Source organism: Sinocyclocheilus grahami, unplaced genomic scaffold, assembly GCF_001515645.1.
Source record: "Sinocyclocheilus grahami isolate Dianchi unplaced genomic scaffold, SAMN03320097.WGS_v1.1 scaffold61.1, whole genome shotgun sequence".
Lineage (NCBI taxonomy): Eukaryota > Metazoa > Chordata > Actinopteri > Cypriniformes > Cyprinidae > Sinocyclocheilus > Sinocyclocheilus grahami.
In genome coordinates, this window is record NW_015505240.1 from 246,635 (window position 1) to 272,334 (window position 25,700).

Sequence of the window (25,700 nt, forward strand, 5' to 3'; positions counted from 1 at the left end):
TATTAAAAAATTATTCGTCTTTTTATTTATTTTTGATCTTTTTTTTTTTAAATTTTACTTAATGATTAAACAAACTTGATTTTGAGAAGAATTTCAGTTGAAGTTGAAATTGATTTCTGATGAAAGTTTTTTCTTCCATTTATTTTTTTTAAATCCAACTCTAAAAATCTAACAAGATCTGTAAAACTGCAATAAAGCAGCATGTCTCTCTAATTAATGAGTGATGGAAAAATCTAAGAAATCAAAAATTTCTTCTAAAAACTTTAGAGGTTATTGTCAGCAAATTTGAAGATTTTCATTATTTAAAGTTATTTATTATTTAATGTGTTAATTTTTGTATACTTGCATGTATTTTATTATTAATTCATTTATTATTTACTATCTTAATTTGATCAAACAAACCTGATTTAATTTCAAGCTGAAATGAATCTCTGATGAAAGTCTGAGCCATCTTTTATTTCATCATTTTCAAATCATATGATATCATTTACAATCAGGCAGTGATACAATCTCAATACAATCTCTTAAAGGGTTAGTTCACCCAAAAATGAAAATTATCCCATAAATTATTCACCCTAAAATCATCCTAGGTGTATATGACTTTATTCTTTCAGACGAATCCAGTTGGAGTTATATTAAAAATGGTCTTTGATCTTTCAAGTTGTTTAATGCCACTCAGCGGGTGTTGCATGCATCCGTCCAATAGCAGTTAAATAAAAAGCGGCCATCCATAAAAAAAAGTGTCTCACACGGCTCCGGGGGGTGAACAAAGGCCTCCTGTAGCGAATCGATGCGTTTTTTTGTAAGAAAAATATCCATATTCAAAACTTAATAATCACTTGAATGTAGCTTGCACACACTGGAAGCAGTTCCGGGGGAATTACGTATGAGGTCAGCTTTGCACATGCGCCGCTCAGAAGTGACGCACGCGGAAGCGCAAGGGAGAGATCAAAACAAAACAACGGTCACTAATTAGAAGTACAAAACGAGGATTTGTAAAGAAGAATGTCGGAGGATTTCGATATAAGCCTAGAGGAGACTGGGTTTCCTTTGCTAAAGTAAGGAAACTTTGCTTCCTTTGCTCCTGTTAACAAACGTTTGTTTTCACGAGACTCACCAGCGCATGCGCAACGCTGACTTCAGAGGTCATCCACCCGGAACCTTTTTTCCATGTACAACAGTGAGCGCAAGCTACATTAAAGTGATTATTACGGTTTGAATATGGATATTTTTCTTACAAAAAAAACACATTGATTCACTACATAAGGCCTTTGTTCACCCCCGGAGCTGTGTGAGACACTTTTTTTTTATTATAAACGTTGGACTCTGTGGTCGATTCTGTGTTAAGGTAAGGCATGTTATTCACAATTATGTGTTGTGGCTGGGTTGTTATAGGTCTGCGTGACTCTCGATGTCTTAGGCCTAATTGAACGGAGGAATTATGGCATTCTTCTGTAGCCTGACAACGAGGAACTTTAACCGTTGTTCATGTGAACTCAAAGACAGCCTAATGCTTTGTTTATAGACTATTTGTGGGTGGCTGTTTGTTGTTTCACCTATCAATTCCTGTCGATAAAGTATAATAGGGTAAATCCTGTATAGTGATTTATCCTATATAGTGCTTGCATAAAGCAAGTAGTGCATACACTTGTAGCTGTTATGTATCTTTGTAATTCATTGTAAGCCCCCTTTTGAGGCCCGAACCCCCCCCCCCCTTTATAAAAAAACAAAACAAGTGGGCTCCCCCAAAGTCCACAGTATAGTTCGAACACTGCATGCAACACCCGCTGAGGGGCATTAAACAGCTTGAAAGATCAAAGACCATTTTTAATATAACTCCGACTGGATTCATCTGAAAGAAGAAAGTCATATACACATAGGATGATTTGAGGGTGAGTAATTTATGGGCTAATTTTCATTTTTGGGTGAACTAACCCTTTAATTAATAAGTGATGGACAAACCTAATGAATCACCAATTAAGATTTAAAAACTAGTTAAAGGTTGTTGTCCGCAAATGTGCAAAGGCTATTTATTATTTTATTTGCCTTGATATTTATTTATATACATTATTTACTTTATTTGAACAAACAAACCTGATTTTCAAGATTTCTTTCGAGAAATTAATTTCTGATGAAAGTCTTTATTTTATTACTTTCAAATTCAGTTCTAAATATCTATAAGATCTGTAAAACTGCAATAAAGAAGCATGTCTCTCTAATTAATGAGTGATGGACAAACCTAATAAATTGTAAAATTTTTCCCCAAAAATTCTGTTTTGCTTTGCGGTGGCGCCCCCTAGCGGAAGTAGGGGAGTAAAGCAGAGTCTCCATGCCGGAGAGGAGAGTAAAAACACGCGCGCACACAGAAAACAGGTCCTGAGAGATGGCAGAGACCTAGGCGGACAGAAACAGTGCATGCTGCTGTGGACTGTACAAATGCATGCATGAGTGGGTGGGCACCCTCCACATAAACAACCCAACAAGAGCTTCTTCCTTTCTTCCATCTTTCCGTCCACGCCCCAGCCCCAGGTCCATATCCTGGCCTTCCGGAAGCCACGACAGCCCCATCCTTGCGCATTTCCCCCCGAGTAAGACACCCACAACTATCAGGAAAGAACTTCATCCTCGCCCACGAAGGGCAGGTCCATGCTCCGCATGCCTTCCTCGCTCTCTTGTTTCCTAGGAAACAGACAAATGTGGAGGTTTAAAATAACTGCACATTCCAGGCATGTCAACCCAGTCTATGGCAATGCAGACTTGTTGTTAAGTGCAGCTAGAATTGTTAGGCAGCGGGGAAATTAAGTCAGCACGAGGGGGAGTACATGGCATCGCATCAGTCATATGCTCGGGTCGGAAATAGGCAAATGAGAATGACTGACTACCATGTTTTTGCGAAGGGGTTAGACTGGGAAGGCCAGGACTGTAACGCCGCATGCAAAATGCACCCAGTCCGACAAACCAATCAGTGTCCTTGTAAAAAATGACCATGGTTGGACGGCAAATCAGGATGCTCCCAGATATAGAAGGACCTGGAAAACATCATCCTGAACTGCCCATGAACTTATAGGACATACATGAGCTTATTTTTTATCTGTTAAAACATTACATGCAAAATATAAATGCTTGATGTACTAAGGGTTGATTATTAAAGGTTTTTAAGAAGGAATATCATGAATATTTTAAATATTACATGCATAAAATGCTGTTTATCAGGTAGGAGAATACAAGCGGAAAAGCTTGTTATTCTTTAAGCCATCTGAATGATAATAGTTTTGAGCATGCTACAAAAACACCACACCATTCCTTTTAAGCGCAGATCATTCAAAATGGGCATGACCATTATCTCCTACATATAATATAGGTGGAGGAGAGTGAACAGGACATATGTGGAGCGCTAACAGGCTAGCGGAGCTTTACCTGGGGGTACCGAGATTGCAGCAGTATTTCAAACTCCCTGCTCTCCCTTTTCTAGACGGCAGGAGAGATGCGGATACGTGAGAATTCTTAAATCGGAGCGTTTCTATTAAATATTCCTGCAAACATGACTAAAAAAGCCTTAAAGGAATATTTCATTAAATATAACTGAAATATGCTAACGATTACCACAGAAAATAATTAATGCTTGTCCCTTGTTTATTAAATATCAACAACAACAACTATAGGTTAAAGGGACAGTTCACTCAAAAATGAAAATTCTACTCACCCTCATATCATTCCAAACTTGTATGAATTTCTTTCTTCTGTTGAGTACAAAAGAAGGTATTTTGAAGAATGTTGGAAACCAAACAGTTGACGGTAGCCATTGACTTCCATAGCATGAACAAAAAAAATAGTATAGAAGTCAATGGCTACCATCAACTACTTGGTTACCCACATTTTTCAAAATATCTTCTTTTATGTTCTACAGAAGTAAGTCAGTCATACAGGTTTGAAATGACATGAAGGTAAGTCAAAGATGACAGAAATTTCATTTTTGGGTGGACTATCCCTTTAACGAGCTTAGCAAAGCTATTATTGTAAGATATTACTACTTTGCTACTAGCAAAGCATTGTAATGATAGCTTCAACAGGGAGCATAGCTGCAAGGGGGCGCTCATGAGTCATAAAATGATAAAAACAACTCTACAGCTTTGTATATATAATAGGCATCTGAATAATATAATAGGTGTCTGAATTCACAGTATTCATTAGACCAGGGATCTCCAAAGCTAAACTCTGCAGGACACAGGCCCTCCAGGACCGAGTTTGGAGACCCCCGCATTAGACATTATGCAAAAAGTACCCGGAAGACCTACTACTTCCGGTGAGATTCTGAGGTGTGCATCTGATGGGTCACTTTACTATCCCATGAGGCCACTAGAGAGGATTTGTGAATGGCAGTGAAGCAACATAACTAACGCTTTAGGTCACATGGCAATGACGATTGTAGCACGTCAGGATTACATTGATACTACACACATTCATACTATATAGAATTTTACTTTTTAAGAAAGTTTCATATTTAAATTGTTTAAAGTATTTTAGCGTAGTAGGGTACACAGTTAGTTTGGTAACTGTGAGCTAACTGAAAACACAATAAACATGTTTAATGTGACCATTGTAGTTTTGGCTTCATAATGCGATAGTGTGTTGTGTAAGTTCAAGAACATTCATTTATTAACTGACGGTTAATAACACATAACAGTCTCATCTAAAAAAATTATGTAAACTTTAGAGGTTAAATGACATACATTTTACTGAAGATTTAGTGCATTAAAAATGTACACTACCATTCAACAGGTTGGAGTAAAAAAAATAAAATTTTTATGCTCACCAAGGCTGGATTAATTTAATCAAACGTACAGTAAAAAGAGTGATATTTGTGAGATATTATTACAATTTAATAATAAAAACAAGTTTTCTAGTGTAATATATTTTAAAATGTAATTTATTTGTAATGAAAAAGCAGAATTTTCAGCAGCCATTACTCCAGTCTTCAGCGTCAAATATCAGTTGTGCTGTCAAATATATTTGAGGAAACTATGAATTCATTTTATTTTTTTATTTTTTGATTAAAAGAACAGCTTTTTTTGTTTGTTTGTTTGGTTTTTTAAATGAAAATCTTATGTAACATTATAAATGTCTTGACTCTTGACTGTCACTTTTGATAAATTGAGTGCATCCTTGCGGAATAAAAATATTAATAAATAGACAGCCTGCCTGCCAGGCTTCTATTTTAAGTGCATTACTGTAAACACATTTTTCATTCATTTTTAAGCAATTGAGAAACTAGTCAAAATTATTTTCTGTGGAAACGTTGCATAGATATTAAGCTCTACTTTACCTCAAAATACACTGAAGATTTATCATTATAGTATTACAGTATGACCTAGTGTAGTTATAGTTAGTACATCTATACTAGTAGTTACAATTAAATTACTGTCAAACAAGCTAGGCAAACAATTTTCAGATTTCTATGACCACCGAATCCACTGCAGAGTTCCAAGTCTTGGTTCAGGAAGTCTGTTACAGTTATAGCCCATCCTTAATGAGGAAGACTTACGATAGTGTGTGTCCTGGTGCGGCGGGACTCCTGTCTTCCCTGCGGCCCCAATCAAACGGGTTCCCAAATGAACGCTTGCGCAGCATAGTCCTAACCAAGATCTATAGCAGAGAGCATGCAGCAAGTATAAGTAACTCCAAAAACAGGCTTTGGGCTGTAATCTGTGTGGGTCATTAATCTGTTTATACATTTGATGAGGTTATTAACATTGAATACATTTTGTGTATTCATAAAAACAAATAGTCCACCAGGGGCTTGCGATCTCACCACAGTGGCCAGGCTGGGGATGTGCTTGACAGAGTTTTCCACCTCCTCCTCTGTCACTTCTATCAGGCTGCAGCAGTTGTCATCCTCAGGGGGGAGGGGCTCAGCGCCGTGCCGCGTCACCCATGGGTGCACCTACAACAACAACAACGGAACAGAAATCCTGCTTTGATATCATTCATTAACTCAAGACTGTGTCTAGGCAGCTGGAGTGTCCTATATTCACACAGGAAGTGCTTTGAAATCATCTTTTAAGAACAAAGAAGGGTTTCATTTTTGGTCCATTTGAAGTATGGAGGCTGATTATAACATAAGAAAAAATATACTACCAAGTACAAATCATTTGGGGTCAGTAAGATTTTTTCTTGAAAGAATGCTTCTATTTAGCAAGGATGCATTAAGTTGATCAAAAGTAAAAGTAAAGATATTTATAATGTTTTCTATTTCTATTTCAAATAAATGCCCCATTAATCAATGAATCCTGGAAAAATATTTGTTTTCAAAGTCATTCAGAATTCAGAATGAGAAATGTTTCTTGAACACCAAATCAGCAAATTAAATCATTTCTAAAGGATCATGTTACACGGAAGACTGGACTAACAGCTGCTGAAAATTCAGCTTTGCCATCATAGGAATAAAATACATTTTAAAGTATTTTAAAATAAAAACAAAAAAGTTAAATTACTGTTTATAATATTAATTATTAATATTACTGTTTTTTGTATATGCATTTTTGAATTAATGCAGCCTTGGTGAGCATAAAACTTTTTTCAAAACCATCAGCCAAATCTTACTGATCCCAACGTTTTGAACAGTAGCATGTATGGTTTCAAAAAATTGACAATTAAAAAAACATCAACCAATAGCGTAATTCTAGGCCAAAACCATTCATTTTTCTGACCAATCACAGATGAGGGCTGGTGACGTTAATACTGGTGACGTTAATAGCTCGGAAATGACACGTATCACCTTTGCTAAACTTGAAGGTGGCGTCACTGGTGAAATAAAAGTCACACTCACCTTGATTTGTGGGACGGTAATTCTGGTTTCAGGATTCTTGTCCAACATTTTAAAAAGAAGGTCCTTTAAGTCATCTGATATGTCTGCGCTATTAAGTGGGACAAAAATGCTATCAATGTCAGAACATCGGGATGGGGACGGTCTTTCAGGCTCAAGAGAAATACTCACTTCTCAGGAAGCTCCACTGGTTGGGTCTTGATCTTCTGATGGAGGCTCAAAATACGCTCATCCATAAACGGACACTGTAAAGAAAGGAAGTAAAGTCAAAGACCACGTCAAAAAGAATTTGTTTTGCTGAATTGTTACTGTTTACAAGACATATTTCATGATATATACAAAGGGCATACCACTCCAAAGATAAAACAGTACAAGGTGACTCCCATCGCCCACACATCCAGAGCCTATAAAAACATGATGTTAACTTGACTAAATCAAAATTGACAGCAAGACTGACAGGATATTAGCAACTAGCTTAGAGAATAGAGCTTTTAACCTTTCCAGAGAAGTTCTTGCGGGTCTCTGAGAGGGTCTCTGGGGCGAGAAATGCTGGTGTCCCAACTGTGCTGGTCAGGAGGGCGTCTGCTCCCTCAAACTGGTTACTGACCCCAAAGTCGGCAATTTTAACATGGCCATCTTCTCCCACAAGCAGGTTGGAAGGCTTGACGTCCCGATGAATGATTTTCTGATAATGTACTGTTGAGGATGAGAAGTTGCCATCACTTTTAATCGTTATTTAATGCATTTTGATGACTGCATCTAGTTTCACAATTTGATGTATATTGCAGATAAAAACATCAAGAACTTTCTTGATCTATTACTATTATCTATCTATTAACAAAACTATTAAAAATGTTTTTGTTAATTGATAGAAATAAAGCTGAAATAAAATGATAAATATTAGATGAAAAACTTAAATGAAAACAAAAATTGTAAATGTTGTATTGGCAACTAACTGAAATAATAGAAGTTTAAGTACCAAAATTACTAACAAAACTAAAACTGAAATAAAACAAATTGAAGCTATATAGAAATATAAAAAAAATAAGCAAAAACTAATCAAAATGAAATTACTAACAAAACTAAAACTGAAATAAAACAAATTGAAGCTATATAGAAATATAAAAAACTAATAAGCAAAAACTAATAAAAATGAAATTACTAACAAAACTAAAAATGAAATAAAACAAACTGAAGCTATATAGAAATATAAAAAAACTAATAAGCAAAAACTAATAAAAATAACAAAATGACTAATGAAATGTAAACCGAAAATATATTTAAAGCTAATTCGAATGATTAATAAATACTATAATATTGTATAAATAATACTAAAATAACACTGCTAATTTCGTCAGTTCTTGGGACAAAATAAGCAATGGGCTAAGCATGAAAACTAAAATTACAATGAAAATTGAAAATATAAAAATAGAAGCTAATTCAAAATATTAATTAATACTATAATGGTATATAAATAATACTAAAATAACACTGCTAAGTAGGTGGTTCTTGGGAAGTATAAGATATGCTGACAAGACTTTAGTCTAAACGTTTGGCTCAATGAGACTACAAAGAGCCCAGCCTATGGCACGAGTCCATGAAAATGTACCTTGCCCCTTTATCTGGATGTATTAGCAACAATCATGAGTACTGATCACACTGCTAACCATTAGCTAAATTCCCGCACTCACAATACTCAATTCCTCTCAGCAAGTCCTGGAAGTAGAAGCGTGCCTGGTCCTCATCCAGGGTCTTATCAGTAGGAACCTCCATCACTGCTCTGCAAACACATGGGGAACGAGACACAGTTTCTCTAGCAGAGTGACACTAGCACAGCATGGGCCGCCGCTATAATCAGAAATAACATGCTTACTCACCCTCGTTTGACAAGCTCAAATACTGTGAAAGCACACAGGAAACAGTGTTAGGATGCTGTGCATTACCTTCTCTGATTTCACATACATTTAGCACAGAAAAGTAGAATAAACTGTGCATGTGCAAGTATGTAGCATCTGCCAAGACGATGAGTATCTGGCCAGACTTACCCATGTACAGATGGTCCTCACTTGGATCATCCAGCACCTGCACAAAAAAAACAAAGCGGTTTAGAAAGGGAAAGAAACCAGTCAGCATAGACCTTATATTATGCCATATCTGATTTGATGTAAATGCAAACAAGGGTTTGAGGGATAGAAATACAGTCCAATCAATATGACAGACTGCATTTTTGGTCCACTGGAAATTTGTGGAAAAGCTTTCTTTTAGTGTTTTTATTGGCTAAATAATAACTAGCCAGTACATATCATCCAGGGTCTTATCAGTAGGAACCTCCATCACTGCTCTGCAAACACATGGGGAACGAGACACAGTTTCTCTAGCAGAGTGACACTAGCACAGCATGGGCCGCCGCTATAATCAGAAATAACATGCTTACTCACCCTCGTTTGACAAGCTCAAATACTGTGAAAGCACACAGGAAACAGTGTTAGGATGCTGTGCATTACCTTCTCTGATTTCACATACATTTAGCACAGAAAAGTAGAATAAACTGTGCATGTGCAAGTATGTAGCATCTGCCAAGACGATGAGTATCTGGCCAGACTTACCCATGTACAGATGGTCCTCACTTGGATCATCCAGCACCTGCACAAAAAAACCAAAGCGGTTTAGAAAGGGAAAGAAACCAGTCAGCATAGACCTTATATTATGCCATATCTGATTTGATGTAAATGCAAACAAGGGTTTGAGGGATAGAAATACAGTCCAATCAATATGACAGACTGCATCAATGTCAACGTGCATCAACATTTAATTTTTAACAAACAGTTTTGTTGACTTTTTGGTCCACTGGAAATTTGTGGAAAAGCTTTCTTTTAGTGTTTTTATTGGCTAAATAATAACTAGCCAGTACATATCATATCATATACACTGCAAATAATTATTTTCTTAATCAGTATTTCTGTCTTATTTTCCAGTAAAAATATTTACAATAACTTTTCTTTTCCTGGTATACTTTTTTAAGCATTAACCACACTAAATATTTTTTAGATTTATGCTTAAACTGTATTTCTATTCCTCACTGCCTTATTTTTATTCATGTCAAATTTAATTTGATGCATGTCATTTTTTTCAAGTTTAAAATACTTTCCCCATCCCAGTTTAGTAAATTGAGTGGACTTGCTGTTCCAATGGTGGGAATGTTTGGGAAACCTGTTTGAAAATGGTCATTATTTTTAACTCAACTTGGTGGTGCAAAAATTTAACATTTAGGTCTGGAGACACATTTTTTGTGTGTGTACAAGTGTGTACAACATTTAAGAATCTCTATATCTCTCAATGTCAAATTTAATATGAGGTGTGTAATTTTCCCCATCCCAGTTTAATAGGAGGACGATAGGAAACCTGTTTGCAAATAGTCATTATTTTTTAAATTCCACTTGGTTGCACTAGTGGTGCATAAATTACACACTAAAGTCTGGAGACACAGGTGCAACAGCGCCACTTTGGCTGCATATTGACAATACAAGCACCCACCTCCACAAGCTTAACCACATTAGGGTGATCAAGCTTCTTGAGGATGGCTATCTCCTGGTAAACACGCTCCAGAGGCCCTTTGGGCTGAGGAGGGCCCTCAGGGGCCAATTTTGCACCACGAGGAGGAGGTCTGCCTGTTTAAACCGGCACAAGAGGAAATCATGTGAAAGGTTGACGTATTGGGCATTCTGCTAGCTGATGAAACTGTGCCCCCAACCTCATACACACATACACTCACACATAAACTCAATCATAAACCCCGCTGAGCGTTCCATCTGCTTTAAAGCAGACACTTACGCGGGAACCCAGCCTGCCTCATCAGTCGTTTCTTGGACAGCACTTTCATGGCCTGTGGAGAGCAGTGAGAATGAGCGAGTGAGAACAGATATCCAGTGTCATTACTGGTGCTGGGCGACATATGCCCCATTCTACAAACAGTACAGAGAGAGGACTACAACTGCCCCAAAAAAAAAATATATATATAAAAAACTAACAATTAATCAGAGGATTGAGCAATTTTAAGTTAATATTTAATGTAATATTACAGCAACATATTATTATTATTGCAGCATGTTCATAATCACTATTATCAGGGATATTCTATTTCAAATTTCTTTAAATTAAATTATTTATCAAATCCCAACAATACAGCATGGCCAAAAAAAAATATGAAAAAAGAAAAATAATTTCGGTAATCAATATATCAACAACAACAAAATAATAATAATAATAATATTTTAAGACTGGCTATCATCTATCTATATATCTTTTCCCTTTTTCATTCTGTTGCCATACTGTATATACCAGCACTGTGTGAGGTGTACAACTGCACAAAAAATTAAGATAAAATTAGCAATAAATAATTAAAAGAAAGAAAAATAGCAATAAATAATCAGAGGAATGATCAACATTAAGTTAACATCAAAATATTATAGCAATGTATTGCTACTATTATTATTATACATGTTAATCATGCTAATAATACTACTAATATTAATACTACTACTACTACTAATAATAATCAATATATGGATATTTACAAATAAAAAATATTTACACATACATATACATATATACTTACAATACAGTAAGAAACAGTAATTTAGTCAACAGTGAGAACAGAGATAAAGTAATATATGATTACTGATAATTTAGCTGGATTATGAGGCCATGGGCTTGTGCAAGGATACTAAATTTCCCATCATTCTCTATGGCATGCTTTGCACTTTATTTTGATGCACTAGTGCTAAAATGCATTTTATTTCAATTAAAATCACATAATAATTATGATGTTCAAACCCGTTATGAGGAACTTCTCAATGGACAGTGTCTATGTGACTATTTTAAGACTGACTGCTTAAGACAACCTCAACTAAGCAATCGTAATTTAATGATTACTGATAACACTAGGATGTTAGCCCTTTACTCATCACACATGAAGTGTTTATATATTTGTGCAAGATCATGAGACTGTGTTGCGTCACTCACATAGTATGTGTTGTCGTCTTCATTGTACGCCAGCTTGACAACTCCATAGGAGCCCTTTATCAGGAAAACAAGGCGTATCAATCAGGACAACTTGTAACTGGATCAAATCGCAACACAAACACACTCAGTAACATGCAAAAACGGTGGGAAACAGGAGACTAAAGTGGCCAAGCATTTGTGCCGTTTGATTAACTGGAGAACACGTAAACCAAACTAAGCCAGTAGGCAACAGCCGGCGTCATGATGAATGCCATAGACAGGCATAATTCCACTTCTGTTCCGTCTCTATCTCCCTCAAACCTACACACACACACACAGGTCCCAACTGGGAGAGCAGATTGCTGTTCCAGCAGGGAATCCAACCCTCAAACACAGAGATGAGAGCAGAACAGGAATCTCCCCATCCAAGCTGACAGTTTTCCATGCCCTCGAATGGAGATGATGCATATAATATGAAATTAATTAGTATTCCAAGTTATTTCAAACTCTATGGTATTACCATGGTACCCTGTAAAAAAAAATATATATATATTTATATATTTTTTTTTTTTACATTTGTAAATAGTTATGTCTTGTATCACTCTATTTATTATTAAGTAAGTTTAAAAGTTTGAGTTCAGTAAAAAAAAAAAAAATTAATATCTTTGTTCAGCAAAGATGCTTGAATTGATAAAAAGTGACAGTAAAGACAGTTATGATGTTACAAAAGATTGATTTCATATAAATATTGCACATTAAACATTGATCATAATAAGAAGAATACGTTTCCTGAGCACCAAATGAGCATATTAGATTGATTTCTGGACACTGAAGAATGTAGTAACGGCTGCTGAAAACTCAGCTTTGCCATCACAGAAATAAATTATATTTCAAAATATATGAAAATAGAAACCCATTATTTTAAATTACAATAATATTTCACAATTTAACTATTTTTACTGTTTTTTTTGGGTAAATAAAATGCAGCCTTGGTGAGCATAAGAAACTTCTTCCAAAAACGTTTAAAAATTTTACCGACCCCAAATATTTCATGAGTATTTATTTATTTATTTATTAGCCAAGATCCAGAAAAAGAAAAATGTGGGATAATTTCATGTGGTTAATTTTGTAATGACCAACTGTACATCTGTATGCCTCACGTATTTTGTTACTTCACACATTTTTTACTATATGAAATATGTGAGATGTTTGTTTGTTCTGAAATAAGGAAAACGGCTCAAATTAATCTTTCAGTAAAGTGTTCATTCATCCCAGCCTCAGCAGGAAATGATCTATACATAAATAATAAATGAAAAATAAACATACCTTTCCGATCTCATCTTTCAGCTTGTACTGGTTGAGCTGCACGCAGTCCTTTTGAAATAAAGAAACAAATGATATCAATCAATGACACTGAGGTCTTTTTTAAGGAACTGTAGTCACTGAAGAAAGATAACTACTTCAGCATGTGTGGCCAAAGATCACAGCAAATGCAAACTTGATTCTCTCGTCAAGAATGATGCTTGCAACATTCCAGGTTCAAAGAATCAAAAGCATTAGCAGAAGTTTTACAAGGGAATATTTGAGCCAGGGTTATTATAGTTAACTAAAACTAAAATAAATGTTAATTGAAATAAAATATTAAAAAACTTACTTTATTTCAGCTAGCTGAAAGGCATCATTTCTCATTTTCGTTTAGCTTAATTTGAAAAACTAAAATAACTCAAACGAATAAATACAAGTGAATAAAAACTATATAGACAAAAACAAAAACTGACAAAAATACACAACAAAATTACTAAAACTTTGAAAACAGAAAATATATATATTTTTAATTGAATTCAAAACGTTAACAAAAACTATAATAGCATATCAATGATACTAAAATAACACTGACTTGAGCTGAGAAAGGTACACAAGCTAAAGAGCTACGCACATTTCTCGCTGATTTCATGTCCTAATGGAAAAGCAGAAGCATCTACAGGGGAACTTTCTCTTGACAAACGCCATTAAGAGAAAGGTAATTGCTCCTGTCTGTAACCTTACCTCACATACCCTCTCAAGCTTGCAGACTTGAAGCCATTGCAGAGAATGAAGAAAAGGAAATGTTCTTCTCAAAGACAACATCAGTTCTCACACAAGCAGCTCAAATTATCTCAGGCTACAGCATCAGATTGTTTAGTTTTTGGTGGTGCAATTATATAATCTTACATAATTGTTAGGCATGATAAGAACCATATATTATTTTATAATAATATAAAACATATTTTTAAAAAACTGTAACATTAGAGTTGAGCGCAATTAGAAAAACTAGTTTTTTTTCTGTGACATTCACAAGCCTACAAGCCACTTTTACATGCCTATATCATTTAAAATACAGAGATTAATTAATTGACATTAATAATTTTTATATTAAACACATAATAAAAAACATATTTTTTTTATATATTTGCAACATTTTTGAGTTGAGCATAATTACAAACCTTTCTATATTTTATTTCCATGACATTTACAAGGCTTCAGGCCACTTTTACAAGCCTACATCATTTAAAATATAGAGATCACAAATATTTTATAATGTGAGTTTTATATATATTATACGATATATTTATTATCTATATTTAATATGTAAATAATAATTCATTGCTATTAATAATTTAGATATTAAATATTATGAGTAATAAAAAATATTTTTAATATTTGCAACATTTTAGTTCAGCATAATTATAAAAAATTGTCTCCAGCCTACAAGCCATTTAAAAATAATATTGTGATCACAAGGAGCAATTTCTAGCCCCATTGCTTTATAATGTATATTTTATATATTATATTATATAATATGTAATATTTATATTTAATATGTAATTATGAATTAATTGATATTAATAATTTAGATAAATATTATATAAAAAATTTAATTGAGCATCATTCCAAAAATGTTAATATTTTATTTTATTTAAAGATTTAATTGATTGATATATTTGTAAGGGACTTCCCTACAGTTCTAAACACACCTGCCATTAATTCCGGCCACCTACCTGCAGGTCTGTGATGGAGACACGATGAGACTCCACGGTTGGTCTTCGAGGGAGGCGTGGAGATGAGTGAGGGGAGGTGATTGGCGAGTAGGGCAGTGATGGGTAAATATAGCGTCCGTTCAGCCCCGGAGAACCGCAGGGCGACGAAAGCGTCTGCGAGCGTTCCTGTAGTGACAGCTTCCTGTTGGAGAGGCTGAGTCTACCTCTGTGCTCCTGCGATTCTGGGAAGAGCGCTTCCGGGCGGCCCACCGAGTGGGATAAAAGATCACAGGAGGCCATACGGAAGGGTGGTACCTGACCTGACAACGCCGGCTCTGGCGTTTCCGAGCTGTCCATGTCTTCCACCTCCTCCTCCTCTCCGCCCTCCTGCCCTGAGCCACCACTGGGCTCATACTCCGTCACCACAATCATAGACTCCATCTCGTTGGTACAAGAGCTCAGGCGTGTGGATGGGGAAGGGAGCACAACACAGCTCCGCAGCAGGTCAGGCAGTGGCTGATTGGGTGGCTGAACCGGGTGAATGGGCGGAGCATGGCCCAGAGCGGCAGGGGGATCAGAAGAGGGCCAGGTGGAGACACAGGGAAACATAGTGTGCTTCCCAAACACCTCTCAGTAGCCCCTCCATCAACGCCTTGCAGGAAAAACAGAGTTTGGAAATGTTAGATGTCATTCAGAACGTCAGCGCACATGGTACCCCCAGCTTTTGACCAATGAATTTCCTTGACTTTGAATATCATGTAGGAATGGGCGTTATGATTACTTTACATTCAGACAGAAAATAAGCCTTTTAAGTCAAGTTAAAAGATCCTTTCATTTTTTTTTTCTTTAATTTGTTTTTCCATGTTTTTTCCTGATATTCCCCACCCAATATTTTATATATCCAATCCCATTCAATCAATCAATTTTACCCAATCCCCAATATTTTATAATGTATAATTTATATGTTATTTTTTTATCATATAATTATTGTACCTATTATATAAATATTTGATATTTATGTAATAATTAGTATTCAGTTGTTTAGTGTCCAATAATAAACTGATGTTAATATTTTAGATATGAACTATAACATAAATATACAAATGTATTTTTAAATATTTGTAACATATTTCGAGTTGAGCATAACTAAATTTCATTTTTTTATTCCCATGACTTTCACAAGGCAGTACCATTTAAAAAATTCCTGATATTTATTGTTGTGATGTATACAAGTATTTATGAATTCTAAAACGTTTTTTTTTGCAGATATTGCCTCCCATATAGAGATCACAAAGAGCAATGTATGTATATATACACACACACACACACACACACACACACACACACACACACACACACACACACACACACACACACACACCTAAATTCAACACACAAAATCACCATTTCAAAATTCCTTGATATTCTTGGGTTTTCCCTGACGCTAATTTTAGGAAAAAGCCTAATTGGGAACAAACTTTTGACTCAAAAACATTTTTCAGGTCATTGTTATAAAATTATATTACACTGAAAATAGTTTACCTGTACGGATTAAATGACTGAATACAGCTAATAAGCTTATAAATATAAGATGTTTCAAACGTTATTCAAGCAAAGCCTGCTCGCAAGATTACATATCTCCATTCTGCCCTGAGCCTCTGTTTTTTTATGTAGTTTCTTTGGCAAGCAGATTTCCTGAACATTGGAGACTCTCTCTGTGTGTGTGGGAGAGGTGTGGGTCTCGCAGAATGAGAGAAATATGAGCAGGTACAATAAAAAAAGACATTCATTACTCCGAGGGGTTCACAAAGGAGAACTTGTGTGGGCTGGCCCACCCCCTCCAAGCGTCCTCATTTCTATCGCTCGCATTCACCGAGATCCAAAGCGGCTTGGTTTTTCTTCTCTTTCTCGGTTCGTTCCCTGTCATTTCTTCATCTGCGATCGAATCTCTACTTATGTTTTTGCTGTAATACCATCTCGGGGCCTTGCCTCCATGCGCTCTCCTGTCAAAACACCCACACAGCTGGAAGAGGGTGTTCTCTCTCCCTCATTCGAGAACACCGTGGGAAAAAAACACTATTTTTCTTAGCGTTCCTCATCTTTGACCCCTCCCGCATCCATTTCCCATTTATTACGTCCCTGACACTCATTTTCACCTTAAATAAGAATTCAAGCTTTTCTAGCTAAAAATGACACTTTCTCACAAAAAATTTCACTTTTATACTGGAAATAACCTCTATTCTCAAAAATGGATCAAAAATTACATTGAAAGAGAGACTCAAGCCATATTTAGACAGCATAATATAATAGAAACTTGGTAAACTCTTAATTTAAACCACTTTATAATCATACAACCACCTAGCAACATGCTAGAAACCACAGAGAACACCTTAGAAACAATATAAGTGTCAACCTTTGTATGGTAAAGCAAGCACCATTCACATTTATGTATAAAATGTAAAAATCCTGTTTATTTTGTTTATTAAACTGTCTCTCATCATCCATCACCTACTAAGAGATTCAGCCAGTAGGACGATGAATGATGGATTTTAGATTTTAAGTGACAGCCAAGTGATTGTAACGTCACGCTAGATGATATGTGCAACATACGGTGTTATAAACATTTTTAAAACACAGATCATCAGTCAGGCAGACAATACGGTTATGCTTATTATTAAACTTAATGACACTTATAAAGAAACTAGATAAGAAGAAATGTTTCTTGAGCACCAAATCAGCATATTAGAACTATTTCTGAATAATCATGAGATACAGAGGACTGAATTATGGTTGCTGAACATTTGGCTTTGCCATTACAGGAATAAATAAAATTTTAAATGATTAAAATATTTATATAAAATACAAAACAGTGATTTTAAATTGTAATAATATTTCACAATATTACAGTTTTTATTGTATTTTTGATCAAATAAATGTAGCCTTGGTGAGCATTCTTTCCAAAACATTAAATCCCCAAACTTTTGAATGATAGTGTAGGTAGTTATTAAAGAGCTGATTGTGTTTAAAAGTGCAAATACTGGTAAGAAATAGCCTACTGGTTGAAGTGATTATTGGTCAATCTTTGAAGGTAATCATTCAGTATCATGTCATTGACATCTGATGCCATTATTGTACCACCACAGCACTAATGGTCTACTATTATTAGTACACATTAACTAATAAAGCAGCACGCAACAAAATTAATCAGCTATTTCAAGATATCCAAAACATTAAATCCCCAAACTTTTGAATGATAGTGTAGGTAGTTATTAAAGAGCTGATTGTGTTTAAAAGTGCAAATACTGGTAAGAAATAGCCTACTGGTTGAAGTGATTATTGGTCAATCTTTGAAGGTAATCATTCAGTATCATGTCATTGACATCTGATGCCATTACTGTACCACCACAGCACTAATGGTCTACTATTATTAGTACACATTAACTAATAAAGCAGCACGCAACAAAATTAATCAGCTATTTCAAGATAGAGTAGAAGAGGCAAATTTCATGATGAAATGAGACGTTTTTAAAGGGGACATCGGATGCAAAATTCACTTTTACATGGTGTTTGAACTTAAATGTGTCTTAGCAGTGTGTGTACACAACCACCCTATAATGATAAAAATCCACCCAGTGCTGTTTTTTAAATCCCCATCATAAGCACTATCTCAGAGCAAGCCGTTCACAGAATCTTGGCAAAGTGATGCCACTTTGCACATGCCCCTCCCACGACTGTTGACGGACACTACCGTTTTAGCATAGCCGTGCCCTGAGTGAGCTGTAAACAGACCGCCATTGTTTTGACGCCGCAGCAGGTGTAGACAAGAATGTCTCCTAAGCGATTCAGGTGTTTTGTTGTTGGATGTAAGAATGAACATAGCAGTCGTCATTTACTCCCCACATCTGAGCCACTGAAGAAGACGCAGTGGATTTCTTTTGTTTTTGAAGGGAATGCGCCCCCCGATCTACCTAAATGCGTTTATGTCTGCGCCAATCATTTTACTCCAGATTGCTTTCTGAACAAGGGATAATTCAAGGTAGGTTTTGCTAAAAAGTTCAAACTCAAGGATGGATCAGTACCCACTGTTCGTGATCCAGTCCCACACTTTATATTTCTTATGATTATTTGCAAATCGCCGGGTGAGCAGAGCTCATTAGTATTTAAAGAGACATGCACCGAAACGGGTCGCTGTGTACAGAGCTGTTTTTGACGAGGTAAAAATGGTGTTGTTTTACACAACCACTGAGGAATTTTAACCAAAGTATGTTGCAAACAGTTCATGAAGACCCTAAAGAATCCTACCAACTTGTGGAAAAGGGGCATTTGATGTCCCCTTTAACGTCAGATCTGATTTTAATCACTGGTCTGTTCCTGGTGTGGACGCCGTTAGTGACTTTCTGTCCTCACATCTCTCAACCTCGATGACAAAGAGACAGCCCAGTTGAGCACAGAGCAGCCAGGCATGTCTGACCCATTTGTCAGCACAGGTGCTGATGGTGGGATGATGAAAGCGTGCAGAAATTCAGAGGGATTGATGTGTCCTTATCCAGTCTGAGCTAGAGGTCTGCACAGGCTTTAAAGTGAAGCCCAAACCCGGCCCGTACCCGAGATCATCTGACCCGACCCGACCCGAGCGGCACAGTTCAATTGAGAGCCCGAACCGAACCCGAAATCTTTATTTGAATTAATTATTTATATCATTTATTTGAATTAGTGCGCACGAGAGAGAGAAAGATGAAAGTTGCGTGTGTGTGAACCTGCATCTGCGCGCCTCTCTCTACAAGCAATGAGGCTTAGTTCCTTCAAAAACGGCGATTTTACCCCCTCATTGCAGAGAAATATAACGTTGCGAGTCAGTAGCCTGTCGAAGCTATTTTACTAATAAAAGTTTCCCGTGCTGTGTTGTCGTGTACAATAATGTGTGTGCGTGCGTCTATGAAAGCAGCGTACCCTACTGCATATAGTTTTAGTTTAGCTATAAACCCGAGCCCGACCCGAACCCGAAGCTATTCATTAAACATGAACCCGAACCTGACCCGAAACCCGAAAGTATTTTGGGACCAGTCGGGCTCGGGTCGGGTAGCAGACCTCTAGTCTGAGCGTCAGGCAACTATCTGAAACTCATGCGGCAGGATCACAGGCCATGCAAGCATCTAAGACAACACAAATAAACCCAGAGTATCACATCCTCTTTTCAACAACAGGAAATTCACGGTAGATGCGGGCAAGATGTGGCCTGACTGCAATGGTAGGCTGAGCTATTTTAATCTGAGAGCAGTTTCCACATTCTTCTGTGACCTATTTCGATCTTTGATGGATTGCAAACCAAGTGTTTCTCCTTCACGTGCCCAACCTACCAAACACACGTAAACCTAATTTGTTATGGAGACTCAGACCCACAAGCAAATAATCTCTGGACCCCCACAGACCACATGTATAACAAACGGGTCTACATTAAAGAGTTTCCACAAAGGACAACATCAAATGCATAAAAAGATCCACTGAGTCGAGCCCTTACTCAAGATAAACTCCAGCAAGAAACCAAATTTACCCTAGAAACAAAACAGATGCAGCCTTACTCCAGATGACTTTCCACTCTCTAGTTGTCTTTATTATGGTGAGATGCACAGGGCATCCACAGGGAAAGGGGTCCACAGAGGATTGGCCATATGGGACCATCTGGAGTGTTCAGCATTCTTTGAAACATCAAAAAGAGTTATGCTCTGCGGTGTGCTGTCCATCGCCACAGACAATGATTCTGACTCTTTACTCAGTTTTACAATAATGCCCTGAAATACTTCAAGCAAAATCGAAGAATGAACTGGTGTGACACCATTTCAAAATCAGGCCAAAAATGAAGTTTGTTTGGAGTTCAAAGCAGCTTGCTAAAGTAAAATCTCTGGAAAAGTTTGCTTCAAACTACCGTTGCTCCATGGGCGATTACATTTTTGTAATTGGTATCTATGGTTCCGTGAAGACTCTTTAACATCCATGAATCTTTTCCATTCAACAAAAAATTATCTAGATTAGTGGAAAAAAGTTATTTAGATTATTAATATGTTCTTCACACTAAGAAAAATGTTTTTTAAAGGGGTCATATGATGCGATTTCAATTTTTCCTTTCTCTTTGAAGTGTTACAAGCTCTTGGTGCATAAAGAAGATCTGTAAAGTTGCAAAGACTAAAGTCTCAAATCCAAAGAGATATTCTTTATAAAAGTTAAGAGTCAGCCACACCTACCTAAAACTCTAACACGCCCCCACATGTCTACATCAAGATGTGGGACGATTTGCATAACGCCACCCAAATGTTCACGCAAAGAAAGAAGGCGTAACTTTTATTCTCGCTGTAGTATTGTTGCCGCCGCTGCCGCCATGTCATGAACATGTTGTGTGTTTCGTGGTGAAAGCGAAACTAATTTGTTTGGCCTTCCAAAAGAGGACGATACAATGCCTCGTTTATAATGGGTTTTAATGTTTTTGTCTCATCGCTCCGGCCGGACAGGGCATCCACAGTATGGAAAGCGACGTAACATTTCCGTCACACGCTTGAGGTATTCAGCCAATCACAACACACTTGATAGCTGGCCAATCAGAGCACACCTCGCTTTTCAGACCGATGAGCTTTGTAAAAATCGAAGCGTTTCAGAAAGGCGGGGCATAGAGGAGAAACAATAATGTACAGTATGTGGAAAATAATATGTTTTTTGAACCTTAAACCGCATAAACACATTTCATTACATCAAATACACAAAATAATGTTCTTTTTAGCAGCATCATATGACCCCTTTAAGAACTGTTCACTGAAAGATTCTTTCAGTTTCTTCTGGGGCTCAGTTCATCTCTTCTGCTTTCTTTCTTCGTCCGTCGAGGTCAGACGTGAGTAAAAACCTGCTTTATTACAAATTGAAGTTGTAATTCCAATGACACTGAGGCGTACATTTTCATATGTTTTTATGAAAAGATCTTTGCCATGAGTACATTGGGGCCTTCACAATGGAAGTAAGGGGCAAGATATTCAGCAGGCTCTAAAAGCAGAAATGTGCAGCTCACATTTCCATGCCTTAATTAAAACTTCTGAGCACAATTATTATGTATTTGAACTGTTTTTTATATAAAATTTATCCCAGTGAAATTCCTTGTAACATAGTCTCCTATTGCAAGTGCATAACTTTTTGTACAAACTGTGGGACTACTTGAAATCTTATACTAGGTTATATTGAATTTGAAAGCAGTTTAAAAACAAAAAACCTCCACACTTTATACAAGTCTGTGGATATTTCTCCTAACCAATGCGTTGGCTGTTAGTAGCATCTGATTATGTTCTATAAACTAAGAAATGAAAAGTAATTACGCCAACCTCAATCATATTTTTTTCCACTTGAAGTCTGACAAATAACTAACCAATTTTATCCTGTTTACCCACAGCTAGATTTCAAATCATACCCCAATGGCTCATTCCACAGGGAAAAGTCCTCCAGAGACCGTCTTATGCCACTCTCTCCAAACAAGGCAAACTATTTTAGACCCAAACACCCAAGCAACATGAAACCACAAGTCAGTGGATACAAAATATCATTTGTTAATAATGCAGCACAACTGACATCTAATGCACTTGTATGCATATATGTTCTTTCATTGTAGCCATATGGATTAAATCGTCACACAATAGCTGTCAAAACCTAGACAGCATTTTTGGAAATACGAACATTTTGCATGTTCCTTTCATGCCCAAAAATACTGTCTAGGCAGGCAGCTCACTAGATGTTGATACACAGCCAGTGATTTTACGGGTTTCACTTTTCAACTGTCAAACAGACAGGATGAAAACGAATTAAGGATGCTGAATTCTTTCGGTAACTGGGTCATTCTACAAAACGGGTGCCATTTTTGTCTCTCAAATACATATGTGGGGAAAAAACGACTTTAACATTCAATAGATGATGCCAACTTTAAACACTCAAACACAATCCAATAACTTTATATTATGCTTTTTTCTTTCTTCACAAAGATGAGTCATTTCCCCCACTCATGTCCGTCCAACCTCTTGCTATATTAGAACAATACATATAATATTAAGAATTTTAATAAATATAAATAAAACATAAAAGTCTAATATACACACACATACATACATATATATATATATATATATATATATATATATATACATAATTTATTATTAAAATTATCAAAATTTTAAAATAAAAGGACAAGTCTTTTTGTTACTCATGTTATTAGTTAAAATGATCAACGCTGACGGTAACTGGGTCATTCTACAAAACGGGTGCCATTTTTGTCTCTCAAATACATATGTGGGGAAAAAACGACTTTAACATTCAATAGATGATGCCAACTTTAAACACTCAAACACAATCCAATAACTTTATATTATGCTTTTTTCTTTCTTCACAAAGATGAGTCATTTCCCCCACTCATGTCCGTCCAACCTCTTGCTATATTAGAACAATACATATAATATTAAGAATTTTAATAAATATAAATAAAACATAAAAGTCTAATATACACACACATACATATATATATATATATATATATATACACACATAATTTATTATTAAAATTATCAAAATTTTAAAATAAAAGGACAAGTCTTTTTGTTACTCATGTTATTAGTTAAAATGATCAACGCTGTTTAGCTGAATATGTATAGTAGCTAAACATTTGAAAATTGAAAAATGTGAGTATTTGTTGAAATACAGCATTAAATTCTTCTCCAAATGAGCACTTTATAGTTTCACGACCTTGCAATATCAACTTGAACTAAAAACTGTTGACCCTGTTTTATCATCAATCCTGTCCCAGCACACATTACAATTAATTTCACGGTTCACTGACACATTGTCTTACTGGATGTTTAGACATTTTACTTTAAATCACCTTATTAAAACTGAAAATGTGCCTTTTCGTAGAATAACCCAACTTCCCAATAACCAAACTGCTCTCATGTGTATATGCTTTGATCACTCCTGCTTCACAATTGCCATCATCCAACGCGATTTCATGAATATTATCTGCAAAGGCTTCACACAAACACTGACACTGTCTTGAAGAGCTGATTCCGTGTGGAGAACAATTTTAAGGCTGGTTGTTATTTTGCTAAAGCTGGCTAACGCGTCTCTTACGAAACAGATGTTTGGAAAATCCAGCCGAGGATTAATAATATCATTGTGACCACGTATGTTCACGCATGTCGCGTTATAGAGGTGACTTACAGTGCGAGTCGTTGGTTCAAGTGTTGCGTCCTTACCTCGGCCGTTTGTAAGATGCTGTTTTTGAAGGGAATGTTATGTTAGCTCGCTGGCAGTAATGGTAGCGGTTTATGATATGGTATGATGTGCAGACAGCGGGGGACGGAGGTGCTTCTGCTGTGAGTGAATGTGAGTGGCGACATCTAACGGTCACAAGAGGAACTGCGTCTAATGCTGCGCGGACAAGCAGGGGCGTGTTAGCTTGAGGAACTGAACTTCATCGCTGTACTTCACTCGAATACCTGTAGTCTTACTCAACTGCATTTTGACACCAAGTCAAAAATGAAACTTTTGATTGTTACAATTTCATGTAAATCCCCAAAGTACTATTTTACTAAGCCAGTACAGTTAGCCCGGCTGAACTTTCATAGCCGATGACCTTCAGTGCACACTGCACAACTATTTGGAGACAACTTTGGGCATTTATTCTTTACTCTAAAGAAATACACTTCAATTTCAGACATTGCTGAAGGCGGACAACTTATCTAACGGGTTTCAAATGAATATTCTCGGTGTTCTAGAGCAGTGGTTCCCAAACCGGTCCTGGAGGACCCCTGCCCTGCACATTTTGTATGTCTCCCTAATCAGACACACCCAGTTTAGTTCTTGCAGTCTCTACTAACGAGCTAATGAGTGGAATCAGGTGTGTTAGATAAGGACATACAAAAGGTGCAGGGCAGGGGGGCCTCCAGGACAGGTTTGGGAACCACTGTTCTAGAGCACCACATAATCAGGACACGTGTGTGTGTGTGTGTGTGCGTTTTTGTGACAAATGAGGACATAAATTTGTATAATGACAAAAGGTATGACATAGGTATTACAAGGAGAAGGTGACTTTTCAGGACATTACCCCATGTCCCCACTTTTCAAAACACTTATCACACAGAATGGTGTATTGAAAATCTGAAATAGCACAAAGTCTCCTGTAAGGGGTAGGTTTAGTGTATGGCAATACAATATACAGTCTGTACAGTATAAAAACCATTACACCTATGGGATGTCCCCACTTTTCACAAAAACAAACCTGTGTGTCAGCAAAATCTGAGATAAAATCCATATTTTCACTATATAATTTCAGTATTTTCCACTCCTCCTGGTTATAAATGAATTACAACAGAAAAATTCAAAAAAAAGAAAAAAAAAGAAAAAGAAAAACCATGTAAAACATCTTAATTTCACCCAACTTAAACTTTTTCTCTCATCCGACCAAAATAAACCAAAGTGTTGAGGTGTTTATAGATTTTTATCGGTTACAATTAAGGAATGACTGGTTTAGCAGCACTAAAAACAGACCTTTTATGCAAGTAAACAGCTTTATTACATGAGAAAAGTGAAAAAAGGTTGCAAAATCAACAAGATCACCAAAATTTACCAAACCCAAAAAAATAAAAATAAAAAAAATAAGCACAATTTCTCATTTAAGAAAACAACTGTACAAAATGACACCGTGATTGAAACAGGATTCACATTATCGTCTTTTCTGGAAAATATTTCCCCTTCCTCCTGGTCCTCCTCGACCTCTGCCCCTTGCTGCGACTGCAAAGGAAAGACAAACAGTTAGTGGTTTCATCTTATGCTTTTCCCATGAA

General features: G+C 36.4%; 1 protein-coding gene across 1 annotated transcript; it reads right to left on the bottom strand.

Annotated features, from left to right (window-relative positions):
- Window positions 1-1,903: 1,903 nt before the first annotated feature.
- Window positions 1,904-24,214, bottom strand: LOC107584526 (calcium/calmodulin-dependent protein kinase kinase 2). The gene is made up of 16 exons (XM_016271163.1): window positions 24,111-24,214; window positions 14,863-15,493; window positions 13,151-13,198; window positions 11,846-11,899; window positions 10,655-10,706; window positions 10,358-10,491; window positions 9,430-9,466; window positions 9,262-9,283; window positions 8,515-8,603; window positions 7,320-7,519; window positions 7,174-7,227; window positions 6,995-7,068; window positions 6,827-6,914; window positions 5,810-5,941; window positions 5,543-5,643; window positions 1,904-2,679 (listed from the first exon to the last, which is right to left on the bottom strand). The coding sequence occupies exons 2-16, from the start codon at window positions 15,448-15,450 to the stop codon at window positions 2,607-2,609; spliced, it is 1,746 nt and encodes a 581-aa protein (XP_016126649.1). The 5' UTR covers window positions 15,451-15,493; window positions 24,111-24,214; the 3' UTR covers window positions 1,904-2,606.
- Window positions 24,215-25,700: the final 1,486 nt, after the last annotated feature.